The sequence below is a fragment of the Lontra canadensis genome, unplaced genomic scaffold, assembly GCF_010015895.1.
Source record: "Lontra canadensis isolate GAN:19392208 unplaced genomic scaffold, GSC_riverotter_1.0 scaffold28, whole genome shotgun sequence".
NCBI classification, from domain to species: Eukaryota; Metazoa; Chordata; class Mammalia; order Carnivora; family Mustelidae; genus Lontra; species Lontra canadensis.
Window position 1 is genome coordinate 20853075 of NW_022631022.1, and position 26857 is coordinate 20879931.

At 38.9% G+C, this 26857-nt stretch overlaps 1 protein-coding gene across 3 annotated transcripts in view; it reads left to right on the forward strand.

The window, feature by feature from the left end:
• Positions 1-26857, forward strand: part of SCAPER (S-phase cyclin A associated protein in the ER) — a 460910-nt gene that overhangs the window by 298753 nt on the left and 135300 nt on the right. For all 3 annotated transcript variants that reach the window (XM_032865126.1, XM_032865127.1, XM_032865128.1), the window contains one exon: positions 7374-7489. In XM_032865126.1, coding sequence (XP_032721017.1) covers positions 7374-7489 — 116 coding nt within the window. The remainder of the gene's footprint in view (positions 1-7373; positions 7490-26857) is intronic.

Here is a 26857-nt window from a genome sequence, read left to right on the forward strand (position 1 = left end):
AGAGTTCAGGCTTTACAGCCTGGCACATGAACACAGGGAAGTGTGGGATAAAGGAGAAAGTGATTAGGGCCCCAAAAGAAGTGCAGTTAAATGCAGAGACCTTTCGCTTTAGTTGAAGCTGTCAGAAAGGCTTCGTGAAAAACACTGGATCTGGGTCTTTCCCAGACAATGTGTTTGAGGAGCATCCATTCCCATTGCGGCGTTAGATGTCCACGAGTACAGAGAGCAGTGAGCAGCACTAGAAGTCAGTGTGGTGGCCTCAGAGAGGAAGAGGAAAGGGGAGACTCTCTGCATCCTTTGAGTTTGTGGATTGTTGTGTGAATGTGATTTCCATTTTGTCTTTGCTTATAGAGCTTTTAATGCCATTTGCTTAAGAAGGTGGGTTTCTTCCTCAATTTTAGCATTTGGGCAGCTCATCATTGAGCCAGATTGATTTCCCTTTCTGTCTGTGTGAGGTGAAAATATCATAGGCTATCATAGGATCGTTTCATCCACTGTTATGTGTGGAGAGGAGGAAAAGCTATTCATTTGCACTGCGTGAAGGAATTTCCTCCTTTCTCATGGGCCTGGGTGTTGTATTTGCCTCTAAGAGCTCACAAGGCATTTTTTACCCTCTGAGAGAAGTCTTTTCCTTTGTTCATCCTTTGGTTCAGTCGCTCATCCCACAGGTATTCACCACGCCTGTTCTAAGCCAGAACTGGGGCTGAGGAGGTGAACCGGCTGTCACACTTACGGAGCTTACAGACAGAAGGGGGCCCTGAGGTAGGGCAGAGATGACGGGATGAAGACAAGTTGATACTGGAGATGAAGGAGAAGTTAGGAAGATCCTAAACAGGGTTGCCATCGGGCTGAGTTCTATGGAAGAGAATCCTGAAGTGGCTTGTTGCATGTGCAGCACTGAAGTCCATATAACCAGAAACCACCGTGACTCCAGAAGGAGATGTGTGAGGTTTTTCTCATTTCACAGTTGGTTTTGCTTTTTGGTTTATTTCCTTGAATAGCTGCAAGTGATAAATTAAAACTTCAGTTTTCGATAATACATTAGTAAAAATTTGGCTTTGAATGGCCTTTATCTTCCTGCCATTGGCATACTTCTTCCTGCTTCATGTCTGTTAGAGCCTATATCTTACGTTTCTCAAGAGGTCACGTCCATGTTGTTGGCACTGCATAAAAGGCTTTGAGTTTTGTTTTGTTTTTAGAACGTAGATGTATACATTAAAATGGTCTGCTTTTACTCATTCCTTTTCCCCTCCACTTGTGCAATGTTGACCCAGTTCTCTCCCATTGTGGAAAAGTCTACAAGAACAGCCGTGGTGCTGCTTTATTTCCCTGTGGACAGATTGCATCAGCTGGTACATCTGCTTGGCTTGAGGTATAACATACTGTGTTTCTGAACTAAGAGATATCAATATATGAAGGCTTTACATTGAAATGGCTGTACCTTCCCTGATGGCTATTAAGGAGGCTCAGTCTCGAAAAACTGAATTTTATTCTTTGGTCATGAAGCTCACTTATAATGAAAAACTATTCTATAAGGCATACACGATAACAAGTGCAGGATTTTATCCTGCAGAGAAGTTATCTGTATTTTCACTGTCAAATCATGTCCAAGTACCCTTATCAACCTTCTTTCTTAAAACTGTCACTCACAACCATTGAGCACTCACTGAGTGCAATCCCCTCTGCTCGGTGTTGAAGCTGTGGTGAAGCAGACAAGGTCCCTGACCTCAGGAAACTCTGAGTTTAGTGGACAATACAAAGATAAAATGCTGGAGGATCATCCACCTGGGAAGGTGGAACAGTAGATGCAGAAGCACAGAGGCATGAAAGAGAAAATGGGCCCGGTGGGGAATTGGTTGAGGGAGAGGCAGGAGCATGGGCGGGAAGAAGGCTATTAATGGGGCATCAGATTCTGAAGATTGGTGCTAAGGAATTTGAGCCTCCTGCTGATAGTGAAGAAGAATTTATTCAAGTGTTTTAAGTAAAAAGTAGCATGATTACATTTACTCTGGAGAATATTTTCCTCATTGCACATATAGGTATCCAGAGTAGGACAACTCGAAAGGGAATCCCCAGTCCACTGTCACTACAACAGGGTGAGATAAATACGCAAATCAAGAGTAAGTTTTAGCAAATTGGCAGAATAACTTTTGTCTGTTGTCTCTAATACTTTAAAATGTGGTTTCTTATTTTGTACATTTTTTCCCTCATTTGTTCAGTATTACTTTTGTATTGTATTTCACAAAAGTATTGGGCTACAGTGGAGTAAAAATCAAAGGAAGGAAAGGAAAGGAATAAAACTTTTAGGATACTTGGGAAATACTACTCCAGAGAATAGGCTTGTTTGGTTTGAGCCCAGATCCAAAGATACTAGTTAGGTAATTGCTGTAGTACCTCAAGCAGGAGACCTTGAAAGTCTGAACTGACATGATAGGAGTAGGCAAGAGTTGAGAGCTCCAACAGAAATGGAATAATCAGAACTTAGAGGCTGAATCAGTATGAAAGATGAGAAAGAGGGAAAAGTCTAGAAGGGCAAATATTCTTTTTGGACTCTTGCCCTATGCTTTGAGCTTTTCCATCCCTGCTTCACAGAGATGTTGCATTTATTTTTTAAGGTGGTTGTGCATTTTTAACATTATTAAATATTTTATCTATAATTCCTACTTCTTTCTTCACTTTCAAATTTTATTTTATTTTTTCAGTGTTCCAAGATTCATTGTTTATGCACCATACCCAGTGCTCCATGCAATACATACCCTACTCCTTTTGAGTATATAAAAAAAGGAGGTGTTTGTATGTGTTTACTTCCCTATCTTGACTCAGTGGTCCTCTGCTGTACTCCTTATGCTTTATATGTTTTCATGGTACCAGATGCAATAGAAACATTTCTAGCAGGATGACCATTCACTACCAAATTAAATCCAGAAAATATTCACGCATACTGTATGATCTCATTTATATGAAATTCTACAAGAGACAAAACTAACCTGTATTTTGTTTCTTTCTTTTTACCTTTTGATCCTCTTCACCAATCCCACTTTCCCCACACCCCAACTTCTGCAACCACTGATCTGTTCTCTGTATCTGTGAGTTAATTGTTGTTGTTTGTTAAGATTCCACATGTTTTTCTCTGCCTGACTTATTTCACTTAGCATAATGCTCTCAAGATTTACCCATTTGTCACAAATGGCAAAATTTTATTCTTTTTGTGACTAAGTAATATTCTGTGTATTTATATACCACATCTGTAGAGGTTTTACTTATCATTGGACACTTAGTTTGCCCCCACATCTTGGTTATTATAAACAATGCTGCAGTGAACATAGGGGTATATATAGCTTTTCAAATTAGTGTTTTGATTTGCTTCAGATAAATACTCAGAAGTAGAATTTCTGGATCGTATGGTACTTGTATTTTTAATTTTTTGAGGAACCTATATACAGTTTTCCATAGTGGCTGTACCAATTTATATTCCCACCAGAAGTGCATAAGGTTTCCCTTTTCTCCACATCCTCACCAGCACTAGTTCGTCTGTCTTCCCTCCCTCCTTCCCTCCTTCCCCCTTACCTTCTTCCCATCCTCCTTCTTTCCTTCCATCTTCCCTCTCTCCCTCTTTCCTTCCTCCCTGCCCTCCCTTTTTCTTTCTTTCTTTCTTTCTTTCTTTCTTTCTTTCTTTAATACCATTCTGACAGGTGTGAGATGTATCTCATTGTGATTTTGATTTTCATTTCCCTGATGATTCATGATGTTAATTGAACATCTTTTCAAGTACCTCTCAGTCATCTGTATGTCTTTTAAAAAATGTATATTTATCTCTGCCCATTTTTTAATCACATTGTTTATGGTTTTTACTGTTGAGTTGTATGAGTTCTTTATATGTTTTACCAGAAATGTGACTTGCAAATATTTCCTCCCATTCAGTAGATAGTCTTTTCATTTTGTTGATGGTTTCCTTTGCTACACAGAAGCTTTTTAGTGTAATGTAGTCCCACTTATTTATTTTTGCTTTTTTGCTTTTGCTTTTGGTGTGTAATCTGTGGTACTATAAATCAAATGTGTAGCTGCTTCAAGAAGAGGGGAGCAACTGTAAAAGTGGCATGAGGGAACTTTCTAAGGTGATGAAAGTGTTTGGGTCTTGATAAGCATCTCTCAAATTTATTTGAATGGTATGCTTAAGATCTGAGCCTTTCATCCCATTGTAAAGTGTACCTCAATTTAAAAAACTAATCAGTAAACATAAGGTGTTCGATCCCACTAATTATCAGGGAAAGGCAAATAAAAACCTCAATGAAATGCCATCACACACCATTAGCATGACAGAAGTTTAAAAAAACTGATAAAATCAATTTTGGTGTGAATGCAGAATAACTAAAATTATCACTGCACTGTATTGTGTACACAAATTGTTGTAAATGCCTTAGAAAGCTGTTTGGCCATAGCTAGTAAAATTGAGTGTGTATATATACTGTGTGACCCAAGAATTCCACTCTTAAGCATAAGTGCAGCACAACTGCATGTCACATTTGCACAAATACTTGTGCCAAAATGTTTAAAACAGCATCATCCAGAGTCTGAAAGTGGAAACAATCCGAATGTCAGTTAGCAGTAAAACATTTAAGTAAGCTGAGTAAGATAATAAGAGTAGTCATCTTCAGCCTGTAATGTTAAAAGTGAAATTAATATGGGAGGAGGGAAAAAAGACACTAGAATAAAGTAAATTCTTCTGATTAAAAAAAAAGTAAGTTGAGGTATATAATCAGACAGAGGAATACAATATTCTAACAAGGAAAATGAATGAAATATTGGTATAGACCGCAGTAAAGATAACTTAGGGGAAAAATGAGCAAGAAAAGCTAGATTCTATGGAATATGCAAAGTATGATTCCATTTTTATAGAACTGAAAAGACAAAGAGAGTTTGTGATTCTTTACATTTGGGGAAGAAGGAGAGAGCCTTCATGTGATGGGTATCAGGGATATTATGGGATATTATAAAGATTTATTTTTTATTTTGGAGTTGTTACAGGGTATGTTGAGTTTGTCATACCTCATCTAGCTACACAGTTATGATTAGTGCAGTTTTCTTTGTGTTATGTGCTAATACAAAATTTTTTTTAAATATTTATTATTTGAGAGAGGGAGTGGGTGCTGGGAGGGGCCTGAGGGAGAGAGAAAGAAACTCTAGCAGACTTCTCATTGGGCATGGAACCCCAGGCTGGGCTTGATTTCAAGACCTGAGATCATCACCTGAGCCAAAACCAAGAGTTCAGACATCTGACTCCTGGTTTTAGCTGGGTTCATGATCTCAGGGTCCTGAAATTGAGCCCCACATTGGGTTCCATGCTTAGCACGGAGTCTATTTATCCCTCTCCCTCCCCCACACCTCTTCTCCACCTGCTTATGCTCACAGTCTCTCTCAAATAAATAAAGTAAATAAGATCTTCAAAATTTACTATCATTTTCTAATCACACTGACATCCTAGCATAAGAAGAAAGAATGGTAACAGCATTATGGTTTCAAATTACTGAATACATCTGGGTTTTTCAATTTTTTTAATTGTTAGTTTTATTGCAAAGAAAATTATCTGTCTTCAAAGTATGAGTTCCTGTCTAGAATTCACAATAAACCTATTATAGTCTCAAACTGTATTTTATTGTGCATGTAGTACGTAATTGAATGACTAAGGTACTATACTACCAGAGTCTAGACCTATACTAGAGCTGGTCAGTAATCAGTAGTCCACATCAAGCAGAGCGTTGTGCTTAGAACATCAGAAGAATCAGGCAAACATGTTTGACGGAGCCTGTATATAATTCATACCTCTCCCCTCCGTATCCCCTCCTCCCAAAAAAAAAAAAATACTTAAGTATGTCAAAGATATTTCAAGGCTTCATGAATTGTAAAATACTATTAGAAGAAACATAAGGTGATGACGTAATAGGGGGGTTGTGCATTTGTGTGCTGGGGCTGCTATAGCAAAGTATCACAGACTGGGCTACTTAAACAATAGAAATGTATTTTCTTACAATTCTGTAGGCTGGAATTCCAAGATCAAGATGTTAGCAGGTTTGGTTTTTCCTGAGGTCAGTCTCTTCTTGGTTTATAAATAGCAGATTTCTCTCTGCCTCACACAGCCTTCTCTCTATGCACTTGGATCTCTGGTGTCTTTTCCTCCTACAAGGACACCAGTCATTCGGATTAGGGCCCTACACTAACAGTCTCAATTTAACTAAATCACTTCTTTAAAGAACTCCTCAAAACAGTCACATGCTGAGGTACTAGGGGTTGGACTTAAACCTAGGAATTTGGGGGCAGGGAGACAGACACAGTGTAGCCCATCACAGGTTGCTAGCCTACTTTTTTCGGTATATGATGCAGTGATTCTGTGTGTGCGTTAAAAACCAATACAGTGGGGCACCTGGGTGGCTCAGTGGGTTAAGCCTCTGCCTTCAGCTCGGGTCATGATCTCAGAGTCCTGGGATCAAATCCCGCATCAGGCTCTCTGCTTCTCCGGGAGCCTGCTTCTTCCTCTCTCTCTCTCTGCCTGCCTCTCTGCCTACTTGTGATCTCTCTCCGTCAAATAAATAAATAAAATCTTAAAAAAAAAACCAATGGTACAGTGGACCATAGAATGGCCCTGGCCTCTCCCCATGCCACAGGAATGCAAAGAACCCAGAGATGGTCTCTTCATGAGATTTGTAAACAATCCAGAAATTATTTACAGAAAGAAAGAATCATAGGTTGAGTTCTAAAATGCTAACTTAATATCCTCCCTAAAATAGCTGAAGTGGTGAATAAAGACATGTGGATGGTTAGATATTAGATTATCTTCTGCTACTGAAAAGGAATAGGACAGGAAGTTTTTATGGCAGTCCATTTGTCTTGTTAGGTGGAAATTAACATGACAAAATGATGTGGTCCTTTAAAGTATTGCTAAAAATTCTGTGTGAAAGATTTTGTCCTCTGCATGGAGTGCTCAATCCTTCCCTTTTCTTTGGCCTGCTTCAAAGCCTCAACTTTCCCAGAAAAGCCTGTGCTGACCCTTTCTCCAATATGTAGTCTGTTCCCCATTATTCTTATAGAGCACCTTTCCTTTTTCTTTAAGGTACTTATCATAATTGAAATTATTTTATTTATGGTTTTTGACTGGTGTTGCTCTCATCCACTAAATTTTAAGCTTCATGGAGGACAGCGATTCTGTCTTATGTGTTCACCAGTTTTGACCTGCTGTTCCTAGCACTGTGTAAACATTCAATAAATATTTGTAGAATAATGGAACCAACACAATGTTTGACACTACCACTAAATATTTTATTTGGTGATAATTTTATGCCTGGGAAATTGGGCTGATTTCTGTTTGTGTTTCTGTCTAGAATGTAGCAGATCAGATTGCATTTCAAGTTGCTGGTGGATTAACAGCCCTTGAACACATTCTTCAAGTAGTAGTCCCAACCACAAATGTGAACACAGCTTCACGAATTCCTCCTAAGTAAGTATAGTTTTTTAATCTGTCTTTCACGTTTCATTTGTGAGTCATTTCTGCCCTATGGTTTCCATATGGAGGACCATAAGAAAATTGTATATGTATTCAGGCTTGAATAGCAAAAGCTTATGCCCCCCATTAGGGAGAAAAACAGAGGAGCTCAACTTCACTTACAAAACTCAAATCGAGCCGAAAAAGCCTTAGAAAGGAAATCTCTTTGGTCTGTGACCTTCTCGAATCCTAAAACAAAGAGACTGGATGAACTCCTGGGCAGCTGTACTGCTTACATAAATTGCACGGAGCTGAATAGTAGTAACAGAAGGGTTACTTTCTGCATTGGATACTAGAAGAGGTAAGTACATTAACAAAAGCCTGAGCTGTGAAATTTGAAGAAATCCCTAACTAACGGAAGAGCAGTCTGAAGCCAAGATTGCCGTAGTGGAGAGTCCCAGCCAAATGGCTGGGACTGAACTGCAGTTTGGTCTTTAACTGCAAACTGCTCTTTGTCATAAGGATCCTGCGTAAGCTTTCCACCCAAGATCTGCTTTCCCCTTCTCTTCAGTCACTTGGTGAGCCCTGGCCACCTGGGATAGAGTAGCAGACAGCTTTATTTCAGAAGTATTACATTCCAGAGAGGTAGCATACACAATTCCTGGATATTTTCTAGAGACTCTTATTTAGAGTTTAAGTGAGTCTTGATAAAAGTTCACTTATATCACTGAGAAAACCTAAATATTTAGTTAGCCCAACATAAGTGAGTACTTTATTTGTCCACTGGATACCACAGAAAAGAAATTCCGAGAATATGTTATCTTTCCTCTTGAGAGACATTTTGGCAAAATAAAAAGAGCACTGGCTTTGGAGTCGGATGAACCTGGATTCTGTTTTACCTCTGTTGGTTCCTAGCTGGGAGAATTTGGGCAAGTGCCTTATTCTTGTTGCATCAGTTTCCTCTAAACGGGGGTCATCATATTCACCTCTACTGTGGGGATCAAGTGAAATACCTGTGAGAGTTCTTTTTATATAAATCTGAGCTGACAGTTTCTAAGTGATAGTCTTGCCTCTGCCTTAAGACAGTGTTGTCTCTTTGAAATGAGACATTTCTAAGTACAAACCGTTTGATGCCGAAGTTACTTTGGGTTCCTTTGCTCTGCTGACAAAGTGGAGATTAATAAAAGAAGGTATAGTTAGCCTTTGAGTCAGGTTCTAACCCGGGGGAGTTGGTGTTCCTCTTCAAAATGGACTTTATTGACAGTGTGCTGTTTGGCATATTGTCATCACTCAGTGTTTGTTAATTGACACGGAGAGAGAGGGGAAGGAAAAGAATGAAACAATAAATTTGAGGTAAGAAAGGAACCAGCTTTTGACTCTTCGGGACAGTGCTTCGATAACTGTTAATCACTCATACTGTTCATCTTAAAAGTACCTGCAGCTTCTTGTTTTGTCTTGTTCTGCTTTTTTTGTTTGTTTGTTTTCCAGTAGGTTTCCTCATGCATGACAGTGAGTTCCCTGGCTGGTAAGCCGAACTACATGCCTGTTTCACAAAAGCTACTTTTGTCATTGTGGCAAAAAGCATGCTCTGGTATTTACCTGTACCATCATTTAGGGAACAGAAGAGGTTTCCATAGTTCCTAAGAAGACCTAAGCAAAAATTAGCACACCAACGTTGGCAAGGAGCCCTGGAATCCAGGGAGTCCAGGCCAGTGCGCCTCTGATGGCTGCCAGCTGACCACGGTGCCAGGACTGAGAGTTTGTTTCTTCATCTCACCTTAGGCCAATAGATTTGTGTGTTCAGCCAGGCACTGCTTGAGGAGTTGGGCTCCACTCGGGTCAGTGCGCATCAAGCAGCAGCTCTAAGATTCTCTTCTCCTGAGCACAGATCAAGATCATGACTCTACTTTCTAAGTTAGCCTCACTTCTCAGAGCTAAGGGATTAAGACTATGAGAGTATTATGCTGCTTACTCAGAAAGGGGCAGGAGACATGCTCCAGCTCTGTGAGAATTAGTATAGACTCAGAGCACTCCGGTAGGCATGAGTAGTGGCTTAACGCAAAGTGTTATTTCTTCTATTCCTTCCAGCTACTGTTGTGCACACCCCCCTGCCCCCCGCCCTGCTCCTCAGCCGTCCATAGTCCCTGGGGACTTCCTTTGCTCTCAGCCTGCCCAAGCCCTCCCCTTCCTACCCTGATGAGCTCCCATCCCTCAACTCTATGAAGCTCCTGTCACATTAGCTCATTTTGTTCTCTGCTTCCTGTGGCATTTCATGGCTCTTACCCAGAGAGGCTGGGTTTGTTGTTATTTTTTTATTTTTTTGTTTGTTTGTTTTTTTACTATCCTGCATTAATTTTTCTCAGTAATAAACAGCAGAGGTTTTGAGAAGTCTCAGTCAGTATCGGGGAATATTTACCGTGTGGATCATCTAGACAGTTACCGTATGGCTCACCTGTGACTAGAGACCTAGCATTTCACTGCCCCTGCAACCCTGCAGCCCTGAGCTCTGGCAGTGGAGAGACCAGCTCCCTGCTTCTCCTTTCTCACCACCCTGCCTCGTTTCCTTTTCATTCTATGTAGTACCTCAGCAGTTTCCCTAGAATTCTTGCTGGGTAACTTACTGGGAGTGAATATTTGCTTCCAGCAGATTTTTTTAAAATGCAAAATTGAGAATTATACCCACTTCTGAAAATTTAAATTTGTGAAACCTTTCTGAAATCATTGGTGGGTTGTTTTGCCTTTGTTAGAACCAGAAAAGCCCATATAACTGCTTGAATCCTTGAATTCTTGAGAGGACTTTATTAAGATGTGATATTCCAAAATCAACCTTCTTAACAAATGTGCTCCAATAAAATTGTTTTTGGTGCCAAGAAAGATCAGCCTGAAACAAGGTGATTTTCATTCATGTGGTATATACTTTGGAGAAGCCTCCTATTAATGTACTGCTAACTTAAATTGCAGAAGACAAGTACAAAAGAATGAATAAATATTCTTTTCTTTGGTTTAGGCTAATAACAGTTGTTTAACATAGCTTTTAATATTTGAAAATAAATGTTGGTCTGTCATTTTCTTTGGGCATAGAGAATGCCCCGGGTGATGTAAATAAGAAGATAGATCCACTGTGACCAGAAGCTGTGGCCAAAGCTTTGTGTTGTGTTTTTATCTTGTATTTACAGAGTGGCAATGATACTAAAAGGGAGAGTTGGCACTGGATGGCACTCCACATCTCCAGACCCTTTCAGGCAGCAATAGATGGTCACCTGCAGACTTTTTGGGCCGTGAAAAGCAATCACTGGGCTAAATCTTTCCAGGTTGCCTTTTACTTACTTGGTGTCCTTAGTTCTTGATACTCATAGACAACAAAGGGGCCAAATGGTTAACTCACCATGCCACTCTAGGTTTTCAATTGGAGTACTCACCAGGCCGCCATTTCTTCTCTGTCAGCCTTGCTTATCTTCCTTCGTTGTCCCTCTGGACGCAATATTTTTTATAGAAGAGTAGTCTCATCAATACGAACCAATGCAGACTGCATAGCATAGAAGAAAATACGCAGGCTCTGGAGTCACATCTGAGCTTAGATTCTCCGCTTTTCACTTATTAGTTATATGACCTTGGGCCAAGTTGTGTGTTCTCACGGAGCCTCGGTTAAGCAGTAACACTACTGTGTCGTGTAGGACTTGTTAGCTATTGTGAGAATTCAAAGTACGTGTACCACAAAAGCACTTAACTCGTATTGGTGGGTTTTGTTTTAGTTGTTATGAGGTGGACTTTGCATGACCCTACTTAATTACTGAGATTTAAGTCCCTTACAATGTGTCACTTTGGCTTCTAAAGATAATAATAATCTACTCATTTTACTTGGGCATTTGTTTTTTTGTCGTAAGCCCAGTCTTCATCTTGGTCAATTTTAGCCTCACCTGTCAAGATCCTTTTTGGATTCTGACTTGACCTCTAATTTAGTGTCTTTTTCTTAAACTTTGTGCCAGACCTAAAGTTGACCTGTAGAACACCTGCGTCTTTGTCTAAATCACTGATGCCCCAAATATTAGGAAGTAGTTCCATTTAGCATTTTACTAATGTGCTGTCTTGCCAAGGATTCCATCTGTTGTACTGTCATCTCCCCATCTCTGTACAGACAGACTGTAATTTCTTGGGACTGGAAACCATAGTAAATATATTACTTTTTATTATTATAAAAACATTATTACTATTTATTATAAATCATCATGGCATCTTAATAAATATCATTTGGATATGTGAATAAATTATTTTCCCCATACATGGAAATAAAGCAGTAAAAGAACTCACAGCATTAAATATTTGACTCTGTGGACTTAGCCAAATAGGGTCCTCTTGATATTGACCACTCTGTTAGCTAGACTTCAGGAAGTTTTCTTAATTCTGTCTTTAAATTTCTGTGTACTTGTAATTATGTCAAGTATCTGTACTGCTACTTATTCAAAAAGCTGAATGGGAATGCTAGAACTGAATTCTTGGTCATCCTTATCAGAGTTTTAGAACCAGGGCATGTCAGTATATATAAGATTGTCCCCATTTTAATCTCTGTTAAAAAACAGATCCTTCAGACTGCTATGTTCTTTATGAAGTTTACCTATTTATTCAGATCAAACAAATTAAGTTGCTTTTTTGCTTCTTCGTAGTATAGACCTTTTCCTCTAATAAACCAGTCTTTCTCAGGTAAAACAGTAGTCACTGAATATAATAATAAAAGGGAATGAATTTAGAAGGATATGAGGTGGAGTTTTGCTTCCTAGGAAGATCATTTATAAGATATCACAAATTTATTCTCCTAAGTGTAAAATAAAATGAAACCCACTTGGCAGTATTGCATTTACTGGATCCTTTGTGTTGGTGAGGAGACAGACCTTAATTAACATTACCGAGTGTGTCCTCCATGCCAGACACTCTTCCACCTGTATTACCTTGCTCACTCCTCACAGTCACTAGCAGCCATGCCTGTGGCCCACTACCAGAATGAGGGTTGGCAGCAATCATATTTGGAGCATGACTGCAACCTGAAAGAGCCACGATATCCCTTTTGAAAGCATGTTTATTCATTCCAAGTGGCAAAGAGAGCGTTCAGAATTGCTTTCCCATGATTACTGAGGTTTTGTCCCTAAAGGCTTCTGTTCCCTTTCTTCGTCTTGTGATACAGCATAGAGACTGGTGGAGTTCATCTTATAATGGAAAAGAGATACCCCTTTGCGTTCCAGAAGCAGGTGAATGATCTAGGGCTTCCAATCCTAATAACCAGGAGAAAAACTGTTTTCTTGGCAGTCCCCTTAGGAGCAGTTGTATGCATGTGTGGACATGGGAACGGAATTGCCACATCTAGGAGCCATTCAAAATAGACCCTGTCCACAGGGAACTTAGGGTCATAGAAAGTGAGATGGATTAAACTTTAAATACCGTTAGTAGTAGCCTGCTGTGTACCTTTGTGCGGCTGACACTCTGGTGTATACACAAACTCGTCATAAAAGCACTGTTTTGCTAAATATCCAGTATCTGTAAACGTAGTTTCCTGAGATGCCTCCCCTCATGTGCACTATAGCTTACTTCTTATTCTGGTCTCTTGACTCACTTGTCTGTTCTTTTGGGGGGCTTATTTACTTTACATTTTGGTGGGGGTGGGTAGTTGTTTTATTTTGTTAAATTTGTTACATCTTTGCCTTTCTCTTCAAATTTGCAACACAGTCCAGACCCTGTTCATCCAGTTTTCACCATGAGTTTCCCTCCTTATTATCCTTTCATCTCTCTTGCTGGTTCGTCACATTCATTTCATATTTTTTGTCTCCTTGTTTTTCTGGATGTTGTGAATACCACCTGTTCTAAACATTGCACCCAGGCCCCTTCTTAGCAGCTCATCTGATGCCATGCGATGCCTCCCTCAATGGCCATACCTGGTTAAACCAAAAGTGGACATTTGAATTCAGCAGCCAATCTATAGACCAGCCAACAATATCAGACTTAAAACTCAACCCAGAAAGTTGAACTGAGCCAGTCAGGCTCCTCTCAGGAATTTGCAGTTGTAAAGTTGTACAGCTCCAACTCATTTTTTTCTAGCGTATTTGAATTTGAAAAATCATGTAGAGTAACTTCTGGGATGGCCATTACAGGGCTCTCAGTTTAGCAGGGCCAACAAAAGGCCATTTGGGAAAAAGGGAGAACAGAACTGTTTCAGGAGAGAGAAGGGAGATGGAAATGAGAGCGGGTCCAGTCTACAGAGCTGGCATTGTTCCTGCCCTCCTGAGGTCTAGGAGTTCATATTCTCCTGGATTCGTGGGAAGTTCCCAGTAACCTTATAGCAAATGCCTCTTTTTACTTGAAATATTCTTAGTGAATTTCTGTCCCTTCAAACTGAGAGCCTAATACTTTTAAATAAAAATGATAAAGGTTTTTTCAAGATTGATTTATTTATTTGGGAGAGAGAGTGTGTGCTCGCACCCAAGCTTGGGAGGAGGGGCAGCGGGAGAGTGAGAGAGAGAACCCTCCAGCAGACTCCTAGCTGAGTGAGGAGCCTGACTCAGGGCTGGATCCCAGGACCCTGAGATCATGACCTGAGCCGAAATCAAGAGATGCTTAACTGACTGAGCCACCCAGTCGCCCCAATATTAAAGATTTCTTAAACTCTTGATTGGCCTGAAAATACTTGACTGTGTTATAGAACCTTCCTTTTGACCTCCTTTGTTTTTCTAAATGCTTTCATATCAAGAATGAATGAATGGCCACAGTATAAAGTAGAAATAGAGAGAAAGCATGCTCTGCAGGTTCTCTAGGGTATAGTTTGTTGTGAACATTAAATGTTTCTACAGGCTGGACTTCCCTTTTCTCTACTAACCCTAATTTGGAGAATCTGTGTAGAAAATAATGTAGATTAAACTTGCTATTATCCCTGGTTTCTAAGGCAAACACACTTAAGTAATATACTCTAGAGTAGGGAGCTTATCTTCAGAATCTTATCTTCAAAAGATAAGAGAATATATTATGTATCGTTCTTTAAGAACAAATCACAGTACTACTCATATTTTTTTTTATGGCTCTTAAGTGTTAACTTTCTTGGTGACCCTTGGGTCCCTGACTGGTTACCTCAGCATTAACTTGATAATTAGGACTTCGTTTGAATCCCAGTAACATTGTCTTATATTTATAAACAACTGAAATATCTATTTCTTTAGACCCTGCTCTCTCAAACTGGATCATAATGGGCCATATTCCAACTTTTTAATAAAAATAACTTTGTTCTTGAGAAACTCAATCATTTCACCAGTTATTTTCTGAAATTGGAAACCAGTTGCCAGTTGAGATGGTGAGGCTGCAGTGTTCAGAAGGTGAGAAGATTGCAAGAGCAGCTATCCCTCCCCCGCTCAAGTCCTGGCAGTGTGATGCAGCTCAGAACATTAATCCTGTGCTCCAAGATAAAGCTTCAGTACACTTTTAAGAACAGAATAATATGCCTTTAAGGGCACAGTTTCAATTGCTAGGAGAGAGAACATTTGTAAAAGACAATTTGTTCTCCATTAGTTAAGTCATTTTATAGTATGTAACAGAAGGAATAAAAGCACTGGCTTATATCTTTTCAGGGCAACCTTTTTTGGGAATGCAGTTTTGTTTCTCTCAGGGGAAACCAAGCAGTATCTCCATATTATTCGACATCTACCCGAGAGCATGGCATACTCAAACACGTGATGCAAGCTTCGGAGCATTGCATCGTCTCATATTCCTCTCTCTCTCTCTCTCTCTCTCTCTCTCTCTCATCCACTAAGAAATGTAAGACTTCATTCTGGAGGAGATGGTGATTTTACCAAAATTGCATCTGTAGATGCTGGATTCACATTTTCTAATAAAATTAGCAGTTTCAAAATTTTGTTTTCATAGTCCAGTCTACATTAAGGCTTTTGCTTCCTAGGTAGAAAGCTCTCAAGTAATGTTTTGTCAAACATTTTTGGTTACCTAGCTACTCAAGAAAATCTTTAGACTATCATTGTTAAATCACTCCTGGGACAGTACTCACAACTTATCTGAGGCTCTGTTTTCTTTACACTATTACCTTCTCCTGAATTATTTTCACCAAGTCTAGCTATTGATTCAGGTCAATTGCTTTATTGAAAATCAAGATGCATATGGATAGTTCTCTGCACTGGCATTTGAGTTAAGGGAAATACAAATCTCTCACCTTTCAAATTGATATATTCTAGCAAAGATGATTGTAAAGTTAATTTCTATAAAGTGAATCCAATTTTCTTATTAATTTTCTTCAAGTCAACAATGAGTTTCTATGGGCAAAGTGTCAAGGCATTAAACAGTCAGTGGGGAGTTATAGTCAAGTCCTTTGGTGTTCTAGACAGTGTTAACACAGCAGTCTTGTTGAAAACAGGCCTTCAGCACTTTCAGAATGATAAATTATGTAGCACTTTCCTAACTTTGTAACTCTCTTGTCACATTCTGGGGCTTGAATTCTTGAAAAACACCTACAGAGGATGAAGATAATATCATATTTTACAAATACTACCACAGTCTAACATGTAACGTATCTTAGGCGAAAATTTATTTCTGTAAACGTAGTCACCTTCCCACTTGGTTTGTTTTGGAACTCAAGCCAGAAATACCTGTATGTCGTATTAGAAAAGAGGGAATATAATGCACTAACAGATTAAAGTCAACTGGGACTTGGTGTAAGAGCATTAGGATTCAGATACCAGCTTTGCCAGTACTTGGTGTGAGACCTGTCTCTTAAAACCTTACTAGCTGTAGTGTTTTTCATCTGGCAAATGGGGGAAAGATGCATATCTCACAGGGTCACTGTGAAGATGAAATGCTAATATGTGTAAAGGGACTTTGTGAATTGCCATGCTTTAGCACAGGACACCAGTGGCATTTGGGGCAGAATGCAGGATTGTCCTGCCCACTGCAAGGTATGTGACATCCTTTGGGTCATTAAAATGACGTTAAACACCCATTAGATACCTGTGTTCCCAGTTGTTTTCAAAACCGAATATGTCATTACACATTACTACATTTCACCTAAAGAATTTATACAATCCCGATTGTAAACTATGTGGTGGGCAATAGAGTTGTGGAAATAAATAAGACATTGTCCATATCCTCGGGAGGCTCACTTGTTAGGGGGTGAACTGAACAGGGAAAGATGTAATTTAGTACAGTGTGCTAAGTAAAACTATAGAATTATGCACTAAGTACAGAAATAGCGCAAAGGTTAGAGTAATTAACTGCCAGAGGAGGGCACAGAGTCTTACCTGAAGGTCATAACATGTGAACTCAGTTTTAAAAAAGATGCAGAGTTTGACAAATTAACAAATCCTCCTAAGTGAGCCGAGAGCACAGCATGTGCAAGATCATGGAGGCCTGAAATAATAGGATGTGCTCAGGGAGCTGTAAACATTTGGTATTATTGGACCACAAATGTCTTAATGTCATTAGAACAATATCAGAAGTATCTAGGTATGAGCAAATTGGGCAAATAGCAATTCTGTGAAGAGTAAAATGTATTTATTCCTTATTTCTTTCACATTTGGGGGAGAAAAATGTCATAATCAGTTTTATTCACTCATCTATTAATTGCTGCTACTATCTTACCAAACACAAAGAGGAATTCAGTCATTTAACACACTTTTATTGCCAGGTACTTGGCACTTGGTTTAGCCACATGACCAGAAGGTGAATGAGAGAGGGACAACTTTTGGAAAGGAGTGCTCTGAACCCCTGCAAAACACTTGGCATTTTCAGAAATACAAGAAGAGCAGTAAAGCTGCTTCATAAATATATTAAACTTATTTAACAGTCTTTGGCATATCTTCACCAATATTATCACTTGTATACATGAAGAAACTGAGGCTTAAAAAGACTAAATGATTTATCATCAATCGTCAAATGGACAGCCAGAACTGAGCATCCTCGTCTGGTGTCCATTTTTCTATACCTTATTGCCTTATTGTTTCTGCTATGTGAACACTTAGCTTTCACTATTTTAATAAAAATAAAGCACCATTTCATTGATATCTTAGAAAAAATTACTGTCATTATTCCTGTGAGTTGCTGGAGGTTTTTTTGTTGTTATTGTTACATGTTTGTTGTTTAGCTTTTGACTTTTGGTAGGGGAGATGTTGTTTGATAGGTTCGGGATTTTTAATTTAGGATTTTTGGTGGTGGTTTGTTGGTGTAGGAAATGCTTGCGGAATCATTTTCCCCACCTAGGAGTCAAAGAGGGACAAGAGGAACTGATCTAACAGAAATTGGGAAACAGAAACCAAAACCACTTAAAGCGATATGTATGTATAAGAGTAAATGCTCAGGAAAGATCTAGCAATGAAGTTGAAAAAAGAAACCTAACGTTTCGTTGTTTCCTTAAACACCCTTTTCAGAACTTAAATCAGGTAGCACACATGGAGTAATTTTTTCATAGTGTTTACTTGCCATCAGTAACTGATACAGATATTCCGAAGTTGGAAACCACACGCTACCTCATGTGTCCACTACATGATAGCCCTCAGGAAATGTTAATAAGATGGTATTTGCGGGTGCCTGAGTGGCTCAGTGGGTTAAGCTGCTGCTTTTGGCTCAGATCATGATCTCAGGGTCTTGCGATCGAGCCCCGCATCAGGCTCTCTGCTCAGCGGGGAGCCTGTTTCCCTCTCTCTCTCTCTCTCTGCCTGCCTCTCTGCCTACTTGTGATCTCTCTCTATCAAATAAATAAATAAAAGCTTAAAAAAAAAAAGATGGTATTTGCCACTGTAAGTGAAATCTGGAAGACAGCCCATTATTAATAAACAACTCCTTATTTCTAAGCAGGATTCTTAGTATAATTCTAAATATCTATTTTTAGATCAAGGTTTACTAAAAGTAAATAACTTTCCCTAAGATAATAAAGGTAAAAAATTGTTTTGCAAATTAGCCATAGTGATTGATAAATACTCTTCTCCACTTGACATATTGAGGCATTTTGTTTGTGTCTCAAAGGCTGCACAGAGATGGTTATAGTTGACAGCTGTTGTACCACTAATAAGATTAAAGTAAAGAAATTAGTTTTTTAGACTTTAATCTGCTGTTTAACACTGCAAACCACCTGGGGTCTTCTCCTGGACCCACATGTTTAATTGTGAATTTAAAATTACATAACCAGATCCTTCTTACGAACATATCTGAAGACTGGCTAATGGTAACTGTCTTGTTACTAGACAAGACAAGAGTTAGCCCTAGACTTTAGAATTAATGTTTTAATTTGATCCCCACCCTACATTTTTAAATGTATTATTCTAATCTTTGAAACATAACACCTTCTCAGTGGGAGGTTAATTTTAGGAAATGAAGAAAGTTTAATTAGGTGGGTACTTAAGATATATATGATTTTCTCATCTAAAATTAGAATATGTCTCTGTGGAATAATTAAATTGCCAATTCTTATTGTACCAAATTGACCAATTATAAAAAGAAACCCTTGCAGTAACACATCTAGTTGAAGGTTTCTTACTCCTTGCTCTGGGCATCATTTTAATAAGGAAAATAGTTTAATTTAAAAATAATTTTGGGGGCCACCTGGGTGGCTCAGTGGGTTAAAGCCTCTGCCTTCAGCTCAGGTCATGATCCCAGAGTCCTGGGATCGAGCCCTGCATCGGGCTCTTTGCTCAGCCAGGAGCCTGCTTCCCTTCCTCTCCCTCTGCCTGCCTTTCTGCCTACTTGTGATCTCTGTCTGTCAAATAAATAAATAAAATATTTTTAAAAATTAATTTTGGTTTTATCAAAATATGTGGTAGACTGTGATAAGCAGTGCAGTAATTCTTTGTGATGATTATATTGAGTTTTAATGCAAACTGAAGTATAGAGCCTATATCATATGTATCTCCACAGTGAAGATCATTTGGTCAACAGCATTATTAACATCCCTCGAAGAACCCCCATCTTGAGCTGAGATTTGTTGTTCCTGAATGTTGGCTCCCTCACTAGCCCCGCCCATCCCACATGTTGTGGCATCAGACAGATGGAGCAAGAGCAAGAAAGGCAGTATGAGTTTAGACTAGTCTTCACAGTGCCACATTTCCTCTTCAGCCATGGCTCACGCTGATCTACATGTCCCCTTATCCACTGCAAAAAAAGCCTTCCCAAATTCTGTCACAAGTTCACCTATTCTGTGGTCACAAGAATGTCAAAATTGAATAATCCATACATACATCGGTCATCACATGGGGAATGGAGTTCACTTTGCCTGCCTGCTGCCTCCTCCAGGACCAATACCTTGAAAAAAGTTGGTGGGCACTGCCTCATGGTTCTTACGGATTATGTGGTACTGCTTCACATAGGACCTCCCATTAGTCTCTGTCCTGCAAGTGGACCCAGACACACATGACCTTTCAGGGCTTCCAGGGTCTGGTTAGACCCAAGGCCGCCATCTTCAGGAAGCTTTCCCTGACCTCCATCTTGTGGCCATCTGCAGGACTGTCCCTCAGCAGGAAACTTCTGTGCCTTTTGTGGCTTCCGCAGGAGACTAGGTGCTCCCTCCAGGGTAGAGACTGACTTTTACCATTTCCCTTATGCCCATCACTGGGTCAGGCAGAGTGGGTCATGGCAATAAATACTACTGAAAGAAAACAAATTAAGAGGGAGAGTATGTTAGGAAATGACCACAGTGTAGCTGATAATCTGATAGTATAGCTAATATAACCTCATTGGAGGTGAGGAATGCATATGGCATAGGCCAAAATATATTTTAACTGTTTTTAGTAATTATAATTAGTGGTGGTACTATTAATTTTGTGTTTCTGAAACTCTTGTGTGTTGTAGCATAATACAAATGAGTACTTAACGGATATTCTATTTCTGTCATCCTTGATGCCTATGAGGGCCAAGATTTTCAGTGCCAAAGAAAAGATAGAGAGCTATTATATAGAAGAGTTTAAAGGAGAAAAAAAATCCCTTAATCCTGATTTTGAATTTGAAATATCACTATGCATTCATAAGATATTTTATCTTTAAGTAGGTGCATGATTCCTACTTCTACTCATTCTGGTGACTGTTTTAAAAATAGAATAGTAGAATGTGTAGGTAACTAATGTGTTAATATATTCCATAGTTGTATATTCTTATATATTCTGCTTGAAACAACGAAGATAGTTGTCCCTTCATTAGACATCTCTGTGCTCAGCCAACTCGGTACCATATACTGTGATGGCTCCAAAGAGGAGGAATCAGGCAAGGACCTTATCCAGAAGAGGGGTGCTGGGGTGGCTCAGTTGGTGAAGCGTATGCCTTTGGCTTGGGCCGTGATCATGGGGTCCTGGGATCAAGCCCTGCATCGGGCTCCCTGCTTGACAGGGAGCCTGCTTCTCCTTCTCCCCACCACTTGTGCTCTCTCCTGCTATCTGTCTCTCTCTCTCTCTCAAATAAATAAATAAATATCTTAAAAAAAAAAAAAAAAGGACCTCATCCAGAAGGAACTTAGAGTAATCGTGTAATGGAGTAGAATTCTCAGTGGTTCGACAGGAGTCTCTGTTTTCTGCCTCAAGAATTGGCATGTGCGGTTCTCAGGTGGGCCTCTCTGTGCAAGGCCAGACCTAGGTCACAGGCTTCATTCTGTGGGCAGCCACTCACTTGGTGAGTCCAGTTAAGGCATTAGAATTATTTTTTTTTAAGACTTTATTTATTTATTTATTTATTTGACAGACAGAGATCACAAGTAGGCAGAGAGGCAGGTAGAGAGAGGGGGAGGCAGGCTCCCCGCTGAGCAGAGAGCCCAATGTGGGGCTCGATCCCAGGACTCTGGGATCATGACTTGAGCGGAAGGCAGAGACTTTAACCCAGTGAGCCACCCATGCACCCTAGGGCATTCTACCTGCAGTTGGATCTCCCTAGTTTCAGATAGCTCTTTTTAATACTATCAAAATAAATTACTTTAGGGGCGCCTGGGTGGCTCAGTCAGTTAAACGTCCGACTCTTGGGTTCAGCTTAGGTCATGATCTAAGGGTTGTGAGATCAGGCCCTGCGTCAGGCTAATTTTGTCTCATTTGCTAACCATCCTCTGTGTTTTCTGAGGATCTGTCACTTTGCCACACTTACCTACATCAGGGTAAAAGACTTATTGATGAAAATTCCAAGTTGCTCTTTGCAGCTCTCTTGATGGGACTCTGGGACTTGCTGTGCCTACTTGGCACACAATTTTGCTCTGCAGGAACGTAGTCATTCACTCTCCCCTTTGTATGTAATTACATATCATTTATTAAATGCTTAATGCAAACCAAAGGAATTTGGTAAGTTACAATATGTGCTGGGGCTCCAGTTTTAAAATGCCCATGGCAGTTGTTTTTAAATGTCTGCAGTCTTGACACAGGTGTAAGTAAGACGGTGGATTTTGGTGAACAGTATTTTCCGAAAGTCTTAACCACTGCAAACTGCATAAGGATATAAACTATGTACTTCCTAAGTTATATTATCAAATCCTCTTAGGCTACAACCACCTGGGGCTTTTCTGTTTAACTATTTCATTATATATAAGTACTAATCTTAATGTCTGCGTTGTACTACACTTGTTTTCTACCACTGTCCTTTTTGTATCTAAATATGTTACTGTACTTATTGCTGAAATACCCAGTTTTGTGATTCCTTTTCTGTCCTCTGTTTCTCAGAGGTAAGGTCTTCAGTGAGAAGACTTACTGACGTAAGATTCATTCAAGTAGTCATGGTCTTTTGGGACACAAAGCCCTTATCTCAGCCCAGCCATAGTATACTTTTGACAGAATGGACAGTAAGATTTTAATGTCTTCTCAGAAGATACTTTTAAAATCTGGGGCTTTCTGTTTGATGTTTAAAAGTGCTTCTAGTCATTTGAGTTTTAAATTACGGGGAAAGCTCCTTGAGCAGACCACCCAGGCTGGGTTCAAAGAAATGATCTTTCCAAGGCAGGTGCTTTTCAAATAGAGGTTGTCTTTCAAACAAGTTTTACTGAGTGGACAAGTTTTTCCTGACCTTGAGATTTTTGGTCCCCCCCCCCTTTTTCTCATCAAAAAGTAGTTTCTTTGTAGAAGTTTCTTGGGGAAGTTTTGTGAGCAAAAGATTATATAAGTGCACATTCCACAGTTTACCAGGAAATGCATTTTCTTTAAAGTACAGAAAGCATTAGGACAAAATCTTATACCTCGTGTTTTTTATGGGCATGTTTTATGATATGTATGGGTATGCTCTATGATATTCTACAAATGACTGTAGACAAGTTGTGTTTCTTGAATAAAACATAAAAAAAAGAAATTAAAAATCAAGGTTATAAAATTTATAGATCAAAACAGGCAAAAAATAAGATACAATTATAAAGCTGTAAGATTCCATATGTCATTCTAAATGTAATACCCTCATTTGTTTAAGTCTTTAAGGATCTATAATTTTATATATTAATCCTACTATAAAGCTACAATACTCAAAACCATGTAATATGGCACAATGCTTGACAAAATTATCAATTAGAGTAGGAAACCAAGGAATATGTCCTGTATTTAGTTATGGTAAAGATACCATTTCAAGCCAGTAGAGAAAAGGTGAATTTTTCAATAACCTATTAAAGGAGGGGGGATTGTAAATTTAGCTTCTGGCTCTCACCATATGTCAAAATAAATTCCAAATGATTTGCTAGTGAATTACAAAACCCTAAAATTACTACACACAGTGATAATTCAGGAAAAAATAAACACAAAGGGCTGGATACATCTCATAGTGAGGAAGAACTTATTAAACAACCAAGGGAAGGGAAGAAAAAATAAAACCACAAAGAAAAAAATCATTAAACTACATAAAATTGTTTCACTTCAATACATTAAAAAAAAACAACAAAATGAAAGGCAGTGGATAAACTGGAAAGAATACTAACAACATGAATTAACCCTTTGCTATATTTATGAGAGAACCCTTCTTTTTTTTTTTTTAAGATTTTATTTATTCATTTGACAGACAGAGATCACAAGTAGGCAGAGAGAGGCAGGCAGAGAGAGAGAGGAGGAAGCAGGTTCCCCGCGGAGCAGAGAGCCCGATGTGGGGCTCGATCCCAGGACACTGGGATCATGACCTGAGCCGGAGGCAGAGGCTTTAACCCACTGAGCCACCCAGGCGCCCCTGAGAGAACCCTTCTAAATCATTAAGAAAAAGATAAAAGCCTCCAGTAAAAAATGTTTAGAGGATAAGAAAAATTAACAAAAAGATGAGTATGGATGGCAACTTCATTTTGAAAATAATCTAATAAATCCCTCCCTTATACCTTATCCCACAATCAATTTTATGTCATGAGTTTAAATGTGAAATCTATGGAATTACCAAAAGTAAATTTAAAAGAATACTTTTAAAATCGTGAAGTGGAAAATCCTTCTAAGTCTGACACAAAACTCAGATACACTAAAGGAAAGTTTGACAGATTTCATCCAATAAAAATGAAAACATCCTTTATGACAAAACTAAGTTCAGATAAACAGAAAATTGGAATATTTATTTTCAACATACAATGATCAAAGGTTAACATCTTTATTGTTGGTAAAGAGCCTTATAAGTCAGTAAGAAAAACACAAACCTCCCCCAATAGAAAAATGGGTAAAAGGTACACAGTGATAATTCAAGAAAATATAAATACACATGGCCAATAAGAACATGTAAAGGTCTTTAATCATACTAGTAATAAAAAAATGCAATCTTTAAGAATATTATTTTTAGCTGTCAAATTGGTAAAGATTTTTTAATGAGATTATCCAGTTTTAGTAAAAGCATGGAGAAACTTTTTCTGGGAGGATAAATCAGTTTAAAATATTTTTTTTTTCTGATGAACAATTTTCAGTTGTCAGTCAAAAATCTTTAAAATGTTCTTATCTTTTTACCCAAATTATTATTACTGGAAATTTATCCCAAGGAACTAGAATAATATTTTTGGTATAGCTATAATGAGCACAAGTTGTGCCATGAGCATATCCTATGTCTGCTGAGTTCCCAAGCATATAAGGTGGCCCTCCCTTGTAGTACCTGAGAATTGCTTCCCAGTTTTCATTGTGTCTAAGATATAGTCATGAGACCTAAGCTTCACAACCCAGTATACCTATTCCAGTCTTCCACTCTGAAGCTGGTAAGTAAGGAGTAGAAAGGAAGGGTAACATAATAATAAAAAAATATATATATTTATAAATATATTATTTATATATTATATATAAATATATAAAAAATAATATATATTTATAAATATATACATATATATATATATTTTTTTTTAAAAAGGGTAGAGAAGTAAGAAGATCCTAACCTCTCTTCTTTTGACAATTAGAGACAGCTGCATCTGGCATCCAAACTCACAGTATAAGTTCAAGCTGTGGCATGTGGGGCCCACTGGTTTTTTTCATCAGATCTATATAGTAACATATGAATTGGGTATTGGTCCTGGCCATGTAACTTTAGTGCCTGTGTGTTTTCTAAATCTTACAATATACCCAATAGCCTATAAGTTGATTTCCTTTCTGTTTATTAAGTCAACCAGAGCTTTCTTCCTGTGACTTGTAACTAAAAGACTATTAAAACAGCATTATTTGTAATATTGAAAGTTGAAAACAGAAATAGTAGGGGTTTAATTGTGGGAAAAAATGTTATATCCTTAGTATAACACTGTTCATCCTTTTAAAATTGTGCAGTATTTCTCAGAAAAGGAATTTAAAATACTAGATGCTTACAAAATTGTTGGAAGCCATTGTAGGCCTCTGGGTTGAGTCCAGAGCAATACCAAACATATCCACTGGGGGCACTACTCCTCTGAGGTCAGTACAAGTTGAAAAGGAAATAATGTAATAACATTACACAGCTGTGTCTCACACCCAGGAAACCACAGAACCAGTACAGATCAGAGATTAGGAAATCAAATAAAGTAGCACAGTCCCACAGTGTGTATTTAGAGTAATACTCTTCAGTATGCATAGATTATGCCTGGAGGAATATGTAAGCGAGTAACCATGGTAATTTCTAAGGTGGGAAATTGTGTGGCTGAAGGACATAAGAAAGAGGGAGATGGTTTTCACCATATACCCTTTCTTGTGCATACTGTACTGTGGTTGTCATTCCTAGTCAGAAAGCTAAAAAGCTAAATTATATTACATCAGAGCTCAGTAGTTTTTGTTTTTTTTTAAGATTTTATTTATTTATTTTATAGAGATCACAAGTAGGCAGAGAGGCAGGCAGAGAGAGAGAGGAAGGGAAGCAGACTCCCTGCTGAGCAGAGAGCCCAACTCGGGGCTCAATCCCAGGACCCTGGGATCATAACCTGAGCTGAAGGCAGAGGCTTTAACCCACTGAGCCACCCAGGTGCCCCAGAGCTCAGTAGCTTTTACCGCACTTCATGGGAACATACGCTCAGGTCTCTGAAGAAACTTTCAAGGCTTTTTGAGAGGAGAAAACAGAGTAGGACCCTGGCTTCCACACTTCTGCTTCAGTCAGAGCAACTCTGGTTTTATCAGTTCTCTGGTTTAAGCATCTAGGATTTTGTAAGTTTTGGGTTTGTTTTTTTTTTTTAGTTTATTTTTATTTAAGTAATCTCTACACCTAATGTGGGGCTCGAATTCACGACCCTGAGATCAAGAGTCTCATGGTCCTCTGACTGAGCCAGGCAAGCACCCCCAAATTTTGTAAGCTTTTAATCTTCTGAGTAGGAAAGCATTCTGCTGCTTTAAAAAACAAAAAAAAAACCTGCAGACCATTATTACAGAATATTAAATGTCTTGGAGAAATATTCATTATGTATTTGTTAAATAAATGTACATTTATGTGAGTAAGGGGAACAAAGACCAGAAGTACAAATACCAAATTGCTTCTTCCTTTTTTTTTTTTTCTTAAGATTTTATTTACTTATTTGACAGAGATTGCAAGTAGGCAGCGAGGCAGGTGGGGAGGGGGGGAAGGGAGAGAAGCAGGCTTCCTGCTGAGCAGAGAGCCTGATGTGGGGCTTGATTCCAGGACCCCGAGATCATGACCTGAGCCGAGGGCAGAGGCTTAACCCAATGAGCCACCTAGACGCCCCCAAATTGCTTCTTGATAGTTTTCTACTATTTCTTTGTCCTTGTTTTTCCCAAATTTATTACAATTGCTTTAAAAATTATTTTTATGAGGTGACACCTTCCTGGCTCAGTCAGTAGAGCATGTGACTCTTGATTGCAGGGTCATGAGTTCAACCCCCATGTTGAGTGTGGAAGCTATTTTTTTTTTAAGATTTTTTATTTATTCGACAGAGAGAGATCACAAGTAGGCAGAGAGGCAGGCAGAGAGAGAGGCGGGGGGGCAGGGAGGAAGCAGACTCCCTACCTAGCAGAGAGCCCGATGCGGGACTTGATCCCAGGACCCTGAGATCATGACCTG